This window comes from Phodopus roborovskii, unplaced genomic scaffold, assembly GCF_943737965.1.
Source record: "Phodopus roborovskii unplaced genomic scaffold, PHOROB, whole genome shotgun sequence".
NCBI classification, from domain to species: Eukaryota; Metazoa; Chordata; class Mammalia; order Rodentia; family Cricetidae; genus Phodopus; species Phodopus roborovskii.
Window position 1 is genome coordinate 7,151,757 of NW_026126460.1, and position 12,564 is coordinate 7,164,320.

Below are 12,564 nucleotides of genomic sequence, written 5' to 3' on the forward strand. Positions count from 1 at the left end.
TTTAGTACGGTTTTTACAAATATTGTTTATTTATTTTAATGAAGCTGGTACAGACGATGTCCCTTGAAAACCCATGTCCCAGGCCAAAAAGTACAAACAGAATCAAAAGGAGCAGTGTCTGTTGCATACACTTCTGCATGAGTAACTTTCCTAACTGCTGATGAAAATTACAGCTTTCCTGGGATCTTCAGACAACCTGTCTTACTCTTAGGATGCTTTCTTTCTCTCCAGTGAAGCCATCTTTGGAGTTAGTTGTTACTCTCACTGTATCTGTCATCTTGACTACAAATGTGATGTTCTTCTTTTGGTCCAGACCCTCAGATTTCAAAAGTAGCTTCAAGCTGAGCAAAGATCATTTTCCCACAGTTGAGTTCTCTGAAAAACTTCCGTCTCCTACTGAAAATTGCAGTCCAGGAGTGAAGCAACTGCATGCTGGAGCTTCAGGGCCAATTGGAGGTCATAGGAAAGCTCCTACGAGTTGATATTTTTATCATCACAAACCTGAAATGCACAGTCCTGAAAAGGATGGCCGCTCTGTGCACACATGAAATTTTTAAAATAAGAAGGGCAATATTAAGGGAGCTGAGGTCTGATCACCAAAAATCAGCACAACAAAAACAACCAATAATGAATATTGAACACTAGAATTCAGATTACCAGATGGTCTAAAGAGATGGAGTGCCAGTATTCAATCTTCATTTTGAACACCACATTACAAAAGAACTATTTTTAAAAATAAAAAAGGATTGAGGGAAAAGGAAAAAAAATAAAAAGAATTATCTAAACCCTCGAATGACCCCCCGTTTGTTCCTGATAAACTTCAATCACATCTTCTTCCTCCATTCCCAGCTGAAAGAAAAGAGAAATATGTTAACACTGAACATAAAAGCAAACTTTTTACATTGGCTGCAATTAGGTGGCCACTATTTTAAACAAGTGTCATTTGTAAATAAAACCCTCTGAGGTTGAAATTCTTCTGTGAGGTCGGCACCTGGGAAGTAGAAGTAAGAAGGTAAGGAGTATAGGTCATCAGTAAGTTCCAAGCCAGCCTGGGCTAGGAGACTGTCTCAAAAATCTGCATCTTTTTGGTTTGGTTTTTTTGAGGCAGGGTTTCTGTGTGGTCTCAACTGTATAGACCACATAGGCTGTTATTCAGCTTTGAGACCTGCCTGCCTCTAAAAACTACACCCAGTTTAGCTTAATCTGGATCTCTAAAGATGGGAAGATCCACCTTTAATATGGACCATACCTTCTGGTGGCAGCTTATATAAAAGACATGGAAGAAGGATGTTTCTGAACTTCGCCCCTTTGCCCACTCTCCCTGGCAAGTTCATTCCTTTATTGGTATTAGAGCCCATTTCTTCAGAATATTCAAAATGAGTTGAGACATCCAGCCCCATGGACTGAACAACTACTGGATTTCTGAACCTCCCTTTGATAGACAGGCACAGTTGGAATAGCTGGACCACAGCCTGTAAACCACTCTAATAAATCTTCTTTATATATCAGTTCTATTCTTCTAGAGAGAACCCTAACACAGTAACTTTATAGTGAATTAATCTGGCAATTATCATTTAACTGAGTCAACAAAGTTAGCATTACTCATAATAGAGATGGAGGGGGCGGATAGATCTCTGAGTTCAAGGCAATCTTGGTCTACATTGTGAGTTCCAGGACAGCCATGGCTCTGTAGAAGGATAGATACCCTATCCCAAAAAACATAACAAAAGAAACCAACATTGTCCCTAATGAGACAGAGAGACACCATGTCATATTCACTTTACTCTGTAATATTCCTACCAAAACTTGTTTTAAAATAGAAAATTCTAAGATTTGAAAACAGAACTAGCAAAGTAAATTAAACCTTTAATGGCAAAATTAGCTCTAAATGCCACAAAAGACAGTCAAACATATCATGACTTTCAAAACTAATAGCTAAGTGGGAAAAATGGCCTGTTTAAACCAAAATGATTTTACAATCACGATTATGAAAACACTTTGTAAACAAACTCAAAAGACTGTTGAAAACCACACTCTTAAAAAACAAGGACCTTAAGCCAGGCACTGGTGGTACATGTCTTTAATCCTAGCACTCAGGAGGCAGAGGCAAGCAGATCTCTGAGTTTGAGGTCAAGGTCAGACCGAGCTGTTACACAGAGAAACTCTAAAAACCAAAAAAGGACCAGAAGGACTGCTCTAATTTCCTAAGTCCAGTCTCTGAGGTCACTATCACACCAAAGTACCAGAAATTGATCATATTTAAGATGTGTCTGTCTCTAATAGGGTTATCATAGATGCCTTATCCCATACTCAATCTTTGCTTTACCCTCTTCTTAGTGCACTTTTGGGAAGTACACAAGGGAATCTCAACTCAACACATTTTCATTTTATTATTTGTGTATATAGGTATGTATGTATGTTTGAGATGTGGGGAGAGAACAGTCAAATATACCATGGCTTGTGTGTGGAGGTCAGGAGTACAACTTTATGGAGTTAGTTCTCTCCTTCCAATATGTGGATTCTGGGGATGGAATGCAAAACATGGTGGTAGCAAGTGCCTTTATTGTGACACTGCAATGAGTAAGATCATCTCCCTAAAAGAAAAACATTTTCTTTTTTAACATTTATTTCCAGGGGCTAGAGAGATGGCTCAGAGGTTAAGAGCAGTGGCTGCTCTTCCAGAGGACCTGAGTTCAATTCTCAGCAAGCACATGGTGGCTCAGAACCATCTATAATGAGATCTGGTGCCCTCTTCTGGCAGGCAGGCACACATGCAGGCAAAAGACTATATATACAATAAAAAAAAAAAAATCTTTAAAAATGAAACAAAAAAATTTTATTTCCAGCTGGGTGGTGGTGGTACACACCTTTAATCCTAGCACTCAGGTAGTAGAGGCAGAGGCAGGTGAATCTCTGTGAGTTCATGGCCACCCTGACCTACAGATAGAGTTCTAGAGCAGTTAAGGCTGTTATACAGAGAAACTGTCTCCAAAAAAAAAAAAAACCACCAAACCAAACAAACAAAAAAAGATATATTTTCTTCATTTGTGTATGAGTTTTTTGTCTGAATGTACATATATAATCATGTTTGTGCCTGTTACCTAAGAAGTCAAGAGGGCTTCAGATTCCTTGGAACTAGTGTTACAAATAGTATATATCAAAATAGTTATATATCATGTAGGTGCTGGGAACTGAAACCAGATCCTCTGCAAGGGAAGAAATAGCCTTAACCTCTGAGCCCCAAGTAAAAAATCCTTTTTTTTTTTTTTGGGGGGGGGGCCCAGGTTGTTGAGATGGCCATTGGCTCCATTACTCCTAGGATGCCCATGTTAGAGAAAAATGACTCCCACATATGCATCACGACCCACATGAACACGTGTATATGAACATATACATAGTAAATACCAATTTTTAAAACTTTTTTCTTTTATTTTAGTGCTAGGGATCAAACTCTGGAACACATGCATACTAAGCACATGCTCTATCACTAAATTTGATTTATTTCAAAAGTTTGATTCAGAAAAGAAATCATACTTACTTCTTTTGGAGTATGATTATCAGCAATTCTCTGACCTTCAAAGAGAAACCTGAGTGAATTCATTGGAACTCCCTAAAAAAGAGAAGAAAGAAAGTGTATACAAGTCTTAGGTTATATTGGGGGGGGGGGTAGAAAAAGAAAAGAGGGAGGGAGGATGGGCAGGCATAAAGGCTTAACAAGCTACATTAGTCATGAAATCAGATCGCCCAATCAACCATAATTACCATATAATGAGGACTAATTATTTGTTAGGAAGGCTATCCTGTACCAAGTACTTTATATGCATTATAATGTTCTGTGCAAAGACTCAAGAGGTTATTACCACCTTACCTTCATTTTACAACTAGGGAGCTTAAGGCCTGTAGACAAAAGAAGCTAAGAATTTTATCCCAAAATGATTTGATAAGCCTATCCTCTAAACCACTACTGTATTCACTTCCCCCTTAAGTCTGAGCTAGTGTAAAAGAAAATAAGGACCTGGATATATATCCTTACTAGCTTCTAACTATATAAGCACAACCGGTTTTAAACATTAAATCCAAAGAATTTGGTAATGCAAAAGGCAGACACACAGGTATATAATATAAATGCCACAAAACATGTTTGTATTTTTCTAAACACTTCAACATGGTAACTAAAGGGGAGATAATTCATTTAAAGGAAAATAACTTCACTAGGAAGTACAAATCAAGAATCACCTATTTAAGGGCTAGAGAAATAGCTGCTCTTCCAGGACTCAGGTTCAATTCCCAGCACCCACATAGCAGCTAACTGTATCTCCATTCCTGGGGGATCCAATGCCCTCTCCTGGCATCTGAGGACACTGAATGTACAGATATACATGCAGGCAAACACCATACACAAACAAATACATTTAACTTAATAACACCCCAGATGTGATGGCACACACCTTTAATCCTAGCACCCAGGCTCTGGGAGCAGAGGTAGAAATATCTGAGTTCCAGGATAGCCATGGCTGTGTTAAGGGATCCTGTCTCAAATCAAAGGAACAAAAAATTCAACTGTGCCTATCTCGAATGTATTATTTTTCTTGTTTTGTTTTTAGTTTTATGAGACAGGATTTCATGCAGCTCAGGCAGGAAAATAACCACCCTTGAACTCTTGACCTCCTGCCTATTATCACCCCATCAGTGTTGGGATAACAGGTGTATATCCCATCATACCCAGCATAAATTACAGTATTACATTCATATACATATTTGCATATTTGAGGCAGGGTATCCTAGCTATCCTGGAACATTTTTAGCTGAAGATTTTATTCTCAAACTTATGTGTGAATGTAATTTATTCTTTTTATGTTCATTAGTGTTTTGCCCATGTATATCTGTGTGAGGATGTCAGAAGCCCTGAAACTGGAGTTGAGAGCTGTGAGCTTACCTGTGGGTGCTGGGAATTGAACCCAGGTCCTCTGGAAGAGCAGCTAGTGCTCTTAACCACTGAGCCCTCTTTCCAGCCCCCTATACAGATTCTTTTTAAAGGATAATTCTGAAATATGCTTGAAAATATAAAATGTAATTAGCAGCAATCTAAATTATCTATGAAGAAAAAACTATTTTAAGTATTTTTTATGTAGTTCGATGTTTTGTCTTCTGTATGTACTCCATGTGTGTCCAGTGCTTACAGGAGGGCATCAGTTCCTCTAGGCCTGGAGCTACAGATGGTTGTAAGCCACCAAGTGGGATCTGGGAGTTGAACCCAAGTCCTTTGGTAAAGCAGTCAGAGCTCTTAACTGCTGAGCCATATTTCCAGCCCCAAGAAAACATAGATTTAAATTTGATATATTGCCTAAAACTCACAGAAGCACGGGGAAATTTCACAATAATCACCAGAAAGGCTTGCCTCTCATATTGTTATATATGGATGTAAACTATCCAGGCAAAAATATCCATTTGAGCAGCCATTAAAAGTGAGTTACTTTCAACTTTTTCTATATCCTACTAATTAAAACTTTGTAATGGCTCACAAGAGGAAAAGAACAGTGTATGATTAATGACAGATAACACTAGGGTGTTTAAGTCTCTAATGGTGAAAATACAATGTCTTTTAACAAACTTCAGTAAGGAAAACTTTATGGTAAAGCAGTATATTTAATGTCACAAAATACAAACCTGTCTTTGACAGTATGACTCTTTGAGTTTCTTGAGATGTGTTGTCATTTTCACTTTGAAATGTATCTCACTGCTATCCTAAGAAGATAAAGGGAAACATTATTCCTCCTTTTTCTATACTACTTAGCTAACTTGAACCAAATTATTTAATTATGCCTTGTCAGTTATTTTCCACTAAAATATTCTTTTAAGCATTCCTAGTTTCATTAAAAACAATCTAATCAAATTCCAAGTTATTTTTTAGCAAACAATTATAAAAAAATAAATTTGCATGCCAAAGAATGCATTCCTTCATTATAGTATATCCATCAAAATAAATACTGTAAAAATAAAATGAACTGTCACACAACCTCACAAGCAATCAAAACAAAACATACTATCCCATTCATACCAACTAAAGTATTCCTGAAGGCAGTCAGCCCAAGTAGAAAAATATAAACTTTAAAATAACATAGGAAATTGTTTTCTACCAAAAAGTGACTATGGGAGCTACTTTCTCTAACATGAATAAAAACTTCAGTAAATTGCTGAGTGGTGGTGCACTCTTTAATCCCAGCACTCTGAAGGCAGACAGCAGATCTCTGTGAGTTGGAGGCCAGCTTACACAGGGAAACCCTGTCTCAAAAAAACAAAAAAGAAGGAAAAAAGGAAAAAGGCAAAAAAAAAAAAAAAAAAAAAACTTCAGTAAGTCAAACTGAAGGTTTGGGAAAACTGAAGGATGTTACTCAGTGGAGTACTTGTCCAGCACACAGAAGGCCTTAGATTCAACCCCGGTATCCCTCCTACTAAAATGATTTGTTTAACTAGATACTTCCACCCAGATTGTCAAGCAAAATAAGCAGAACAAAAATTTCAAATCTAACCCCCATGAATATACATTATACTCACAAGATATTTAATATATCTGTGATTATGATTTCATAAAAAGATAAAAAATATCTACAGCATGACTAATGCAATATAATTCCTAGCCAGACATGGTGGCTCATGTCTGTAATACTAGCACATGGGAGGACAAGACACAAGTTCAAGACCAAACTGGATTATACTGTGAATTCCAGGGCAGCCTGGGCTACGTTGAGACTCTTATGTTTTTATTTTATTTTACTTTAAGAAAGGTGTGCAGTAGTGGCACACTCCTTTAATCCTAACACTTAGCAGACAGCTAGGGCTATTACAAAGAGAAACTCTATCTTGAAAAACAAAAACAAATCTAACATTAAGATATTTTATTCCTCTTTATAATAATTTATCTTTTGCTGTGCTGAAGACCCAAGACTTTGCAAATATTAGATGAGTACTCTAACATGAGTTGCATTCATAGCCCTCTCTCTTTAAAGACAAGGTCTCGCTCCTCTTGCCTCAGCTTTCAGAGTGCTTTCAGAATGCTAGAATTTCAAGTACATTGTATTCTCTTCTTGATAAAAAGAATTCTCTAATTTTGCAGTTAAGAAATATGTACTGTAAAGAAAATTTTAACTGGGAAACACACACACACACAGATAAAGATCCTACTTAATAAAACTTAACTATATATTGAGACAAAAGCAAAAGAAAATAAAAGTAGCTAATACACACACAACCTAGGAGCAGAAGTGCTGGGTCTATCACAGTAACTCTTCTTGAAGAATGATGAAACTGTTCTCAGTAGAAACTATACTAGCAATATACTAGGTTTTCAATTCTCCTTACCTGTGTAACATTTTTACCTGTTTTTGGTGCTTGTCCCTGCTGAAGTATTAAATATTCTGCATTTTTATGGTAGCCATGAAGCTGAGCTGCTTTTTTAGGTTTTCTTCAGACAGGATCTTTTTAAGCAGCCCTATCCTGGAACTCACTTCATATAGTCCAAGCTTATGCTGGCCTCTGAGCTTAAAGGCCTGTGCCACCCTACACACAGCTCTGAGAATCTTTTTATTATTTTATGTGTACGGGTGTTTGTGCCTGCATGTATGTCTGCACATATATGCTTCTTCATGCCCTCAGACACTAGAAGAGGACCTTGGATCTCCTGGAACTGCAGTTATAGATTATTGTGAGCTGCCATGTGGGTGCTGGGTCTTCTCCAAGAGCAAGTACTCTTAATCACTGAACCAACCCAGCCTGTTATTTTAAGGTGTGTTACTTTCTTTGCCTGTCTAAAACTAAAACGCCCGATGATCTAATAAAGAGCTGAATAGCCAATAGCAAGGCAGGAGAAAGGATAGGCGGGGCTGGCAGGCAGAGAGAATAAAAATAGAAGAAATCTAGGAAGAGGAAGACCCAGAAAACAAGGAGAGGAGGACATCGGGGCCAGCCAAAGAAAAAAGCACAGAGGCAAAAGGTAGTCGGGGTAATTTAAAGTCAAGAAAAGCTGGCTGGTCTACAGAGTAAATGCCAGGATAGGCTCCAAAGAGAAACCCTGTCTCAAAAAAACAAAAACAAAAACAAAAAAAAAAACAAACAAACAAAAAACAAAGCTGGCAAGAAACAAGCTTAGGCTGGGCGATTATAAGACTTCGTGAGTGATTCACTTGGGAGCTGGGTGACTGCCCCCCCCCAAAGAGTCAAAGAGAAAAAGGACCAACAACACCAGCCCCCCCCTCACTTTTAAAAATAAATGAGGATGGGGGTAGAAAAACAGCTCAGTGGTTCAGATTTTTTATCTTGTGTAGGACCTGAAACTGATTCCAAGCATTATGCCTGTAATTTCAACTCTAGTGGTTCTGACACTTCTGGCCTCTCTGGGCCCCTGTACTCACATGCTGACACACAGAAGTATACAATTTAAAATCTTTAAAAAAAAAAAAAAAATGTAGGCAGGTAAGAGCACAATCCTTTAATCCCAGCACTCAAGAAACAAGCAGGCAGATCTCTAAGAGGTCAAGACCAGCCTGGTTTACCAAGTGAATTCTATATCTCAAATAATGATGATGGCGGTGTTGATGGTGGTGTTGACAATGGCTAGAAAAACAGCCCAGAGGTTAAGCGCACCTGGATTTGATTTCTCAGCACCCACATAGCAGCTCACAAGCATCTGCAACTCCATTTCCATGGATACCAGGCATGCAGGTGGTGCAAACATATATGCAGTCAAACACCCACAAAAATAAATTAATATTAAATATTTTAAAACAATGAAGGGTAGAGGGTAAAGAAAGGTTCAGTAGGTAAGACAGGTAAGATAGCACATGCCTGAAGATCCAAGTTCAGATCCCAATATGAACACTAAAAAACAGTCCAAGCCAAACAAACTTTAATGCTATTGCAAAGTCAGGAGGAGCCCTGAAACTTGTTGATCATCAGCCAGGTCCAGGAACAGTGAAAACTCCCATCTCAGGGGAGTAAGCGTAAGAGTAAGAGAAGACACTAACATCCTTTTCTAACTCCCACTATGTGAGCATAAGCAACTGAGCGTGCCCACTGCATTCACACATACCACACTCAAAGTAATAATAAATAGTAAAAAGAGCACTGGAATATGGTTCATGGGTAGAACACCTACCTGGTTTGTGCCAGGTCCTAGGGTCAGTCCCCCACACTACCACTTACACACATAGATACACACACAGTAAGCAGACTCTCCCCCATTACACTTTCTCAACGACCAAAGAAATGCAAAAGCAAAACTGTTACAGTGGCACTGATCTCACATTTAGAAGAATATGGAAAGCTATCATACTTTGATGGTAAGAGTGTACCATTTCACTAATTCTGATCTTTAAAAAAAAAAAAAAAAAAAAACCACACATTCCAGGTAATTCCAGCACTTGGAGGAACAAGCAAGTACAACTCTCTTGAATTTGAGGACAGCCTGTCTACATAGTAAATTCAAGATCAGGCAAAAGCTACAAAATGAAACTGTCTCAAAAACAGTATCAGCCTCTTTAACCTCAACAGACATATATACAATAAGTAAAAATGCAATTTTTAAACAGCTTGTCTTAACTAATATTTTTTCCATGTTTTTACACACTGGCGGACTGTCAAATGAGACAAATAATGAAACTCACCTGTCCAATAACTTTGAGTTTAATGTATTCTCCTTCCTTCTTATCCCCTAAGTCCTCAGTTGATGGTTTTGCCTCCTGAAAGAAATTTCCAGATTAAAAATTTCTAAGTACTATGTTGCATATGAACACCCATTTCTTCCAGGTAACATAGCTCTGTACCTGAGAGAGCATTTATTTCCCCAATACTCAATTAGTCTTCAAACTCCCCATCCACTAAAGATGAATAAAGCGTTTTTTAATTATTTTTATTGGTGTTCTGCCTACATGTATGTCTGTATGAGGGTGTCAGATCTTGGAGTTACAGACAGTTGTGAGCTGCCATGTGGGTGCTAGGAATTGAACCCGGGTCCACTGGAAGAGCAGTAGGTACTCTTTAACAGCTGGGCCATCTCTCCAGGCCCTAAGCATTTTTCTTTAAACATCATATCCTATAGTAAGAATCTAAAACTTAACTAATGTATTAGTCACCTTAAGGACGTAAGACAAATCTATGAACCCCAGCCCTGAGAATGTTTCTACAAGTTACCAAGTAACAAAGATGTTGCTGTCAAGAGAAGCAATTTGGAAACTCTTGCCCTAAAGCCAATTCCTCTTAACCAGGTCATCCTCGTAGAGTTCTTAGCAAAATATTCTGAATCCAAGAATATGTTCTCACAGCCTATCCTGAGGCAATATGCTGTAACAAGATAAGTAAATACATCAAAGTACTAGTGTCAATCTAAAGCATTTTCATCCAAGTTTACAAGTTGTAAGGCCTGACTGAACTCAAAACAGTGACAACAAAATGGGGTGGAGGAGACTGGACTGAAATCTAGGAATGAGAAAGTAAGAAAAAGGAGACTCATGGAAAGATAAAAAAGATTTACACATTTCAAATAAAGGAGTATTGCAAAATGAAATTAAATTAGATGAGAACAATCTTAGCATAAAGCTCCCCAGTTAAGCCACTCTTCCTGATACAGGAGCCCCCCCACACACACTTCACCATAACAAGTTAGTTCACCATAACAAGTTAGTTCAACTTAAATATTCAAAATATTCTTGCTATTTGTACTAATTCAAAAAGCTAATCCAGCCAGGTAGTGAATCTCTGTTCTCTGTGAGTTTGCAGCTAGCCTAGCCTAGAGTTCCAGACCAGCTAAAGATACACTGTCTCCCCCCTACCCACCCAAAAAAGGAAGTTAATCCACATTCTCGCAGAGCCAAGGAGCCAAGCAAGCATCATACATCTTTAATCCCAGCACTCAAGAGGCAAAAGCAGGCAGATCTCTGGGAGAGGCCATCCTGGTCTACAAATTAAGTTCCAGGACAGTCAGGGCTGTTACACAGAGAATCCCAGTCTGGGGGAAGGGGAGAAGGAGAGGAATTAACAAACTGAATTTTACAAGTAAAGCAGAGAAGCTATCTCTACAGCACATGCCAGTGCAGTTAAAACTACTAAAGTCTTTGACATTTAGAAATGAACAGAACCCAATTCCAATAGCACAGGAAACAATCCCAAGAACTGACTAATGGTATTGCATGAAATTAAAGTTTCTATACAGTAAAACAATTAATAGAGTAAAAACAGCCTGTGGAATGGGTAGAGTCTTTTTCAACTGTATTATCTAAAAGGACATCACTATTTACAATCTATTTTTAAAAACTTCAAAAATTAAATACAACAAAAAACAACCCAACCAATGAATAAATGGTTTGTTTTCTCTCAAATGTAGAAATCTAAAGTTCATATTTGTATGTGTAAAGGGGAAATAACAAGAGAAGGTAACAGAATATATGTATTAGGAAGAAATGGAGGAGGAGGAAAAGGACCAGCAATAGAGGTAGAGGGGAGACAAAGAGAGCAGTGGGTCTGGGGAGAGATCATGTATAAAAATAACATTTATATGGCTACCGAGAAACCCTGTCTCAGAAAAAAAAAAAAAAAAACATTTATATGTTAGTAAGTGTGGGGAGGGGGAGAAAGTGGGTAAGCATACCAAGCTCCAAGTAACTTTTTTCTTCAAGGTCAAATCAGTCCAGAGTCTAAGGAAATGCTTAGGTGACAGTGTGGAACAGAATGCCTGGTTTTCATTCTGCAGAGCTTTCAATGCTTGTGGACTAAGTATTGTGGCAGCAAGCAAAATAACTTCTTTAGTCATGTATTTCACCTGAAAACTAGAAGACTATCTTCAAATACTGTCTTGCCACATTCCTATAAATGTACAGTCTCATTGGAGAGTTGCTTCTTCCTGCAAGTATCTAGAGGGCAAAGAGCATATTCTCTGTGGTGAAGAGCAATAAAAGGCAACCAAATCCTTAAGTCCCTTTAAGGAGAGAAGAGCAAGTAAGAAGTTTTGTTTAGGTTAGCACAAAAGAAGATAGTCCAGTATTCCCTAGGTTATGGTAGCCGTAGAGTGTGTAGTGGGAATGGCTGGGTTTTTGAAAACTCAAATCCACCCCGCCAGTGGCACAACTCCTCCAATAGGGCCACACCTTCTAATCCTTTCCAAACAGTCACCAGTTGGAGATCAAATATTCAAAATTGTGAGCCTATGGAGGCCATTCTCATTCAAACCACCACCCCCAAATATGCCATCACCCTTCTTCCATTTTCAGCCCTTTAAGGTCCCAGTTTCCTTTGCCTGCAATAAAGGTAAAGTCTTTACTGAAATCAACTCAAAGAGATCTACCCTACAGATCCACTGAAGTCTAATAGTGAAGTGTCTTCACAGAGCCATAGCACAAGTCAGTATTTGCTATGGGCTCTCTTACTCTCTACTAGCTGTTGTTATCTGGGGGTATGCATCAACATTCCACTCAACAATGTCATCACCTCAACTAGACAACTTCGTGCTAAACCTGAAGGTCACTCAAATTTCTCCATCTCTGGCTTCTAATATACTGCACTATCTTCTCAACTCAG

The 12,564-nt window shown here is 38.3% G+C and overlaps 1 protein-coding gene across 1 annotated transcript in view; it reads right to left on the reverse strand.

Annotated features, from left to right (window-relative positions):
- The window catches only part of Sumo1 (small ubiquitin like modifier 1), a 43,569-nt gene continuing 31,005 nt past the window's right edge, over positions 1 to 12,564 (reverse strand). The window contains exons 3-6 of the mRNA XM_051190639.1: positions 9,660 to 9,734; positions 5,668 to 5,745; positions 3,539 to 3,610; positions 1 to 849 (exon numbers count right to left, since the gene is read on the reverse strand). Coding sequence (XP_051046596.1) covers positions 781 to 849; positions 3,539 to 3,610; positions 5,668 to 5,745; positions 9,660 to 9,734 — 294 coding nt within the window. The 3' untranslated portion in view covers positions 1 to 780. The remainder of the gene's footprint in view (positions 850 to 3,538; positions 3,611 to 5,667; positions 5,746 to 9,659; positions 9,735 to 12,564) is intronic.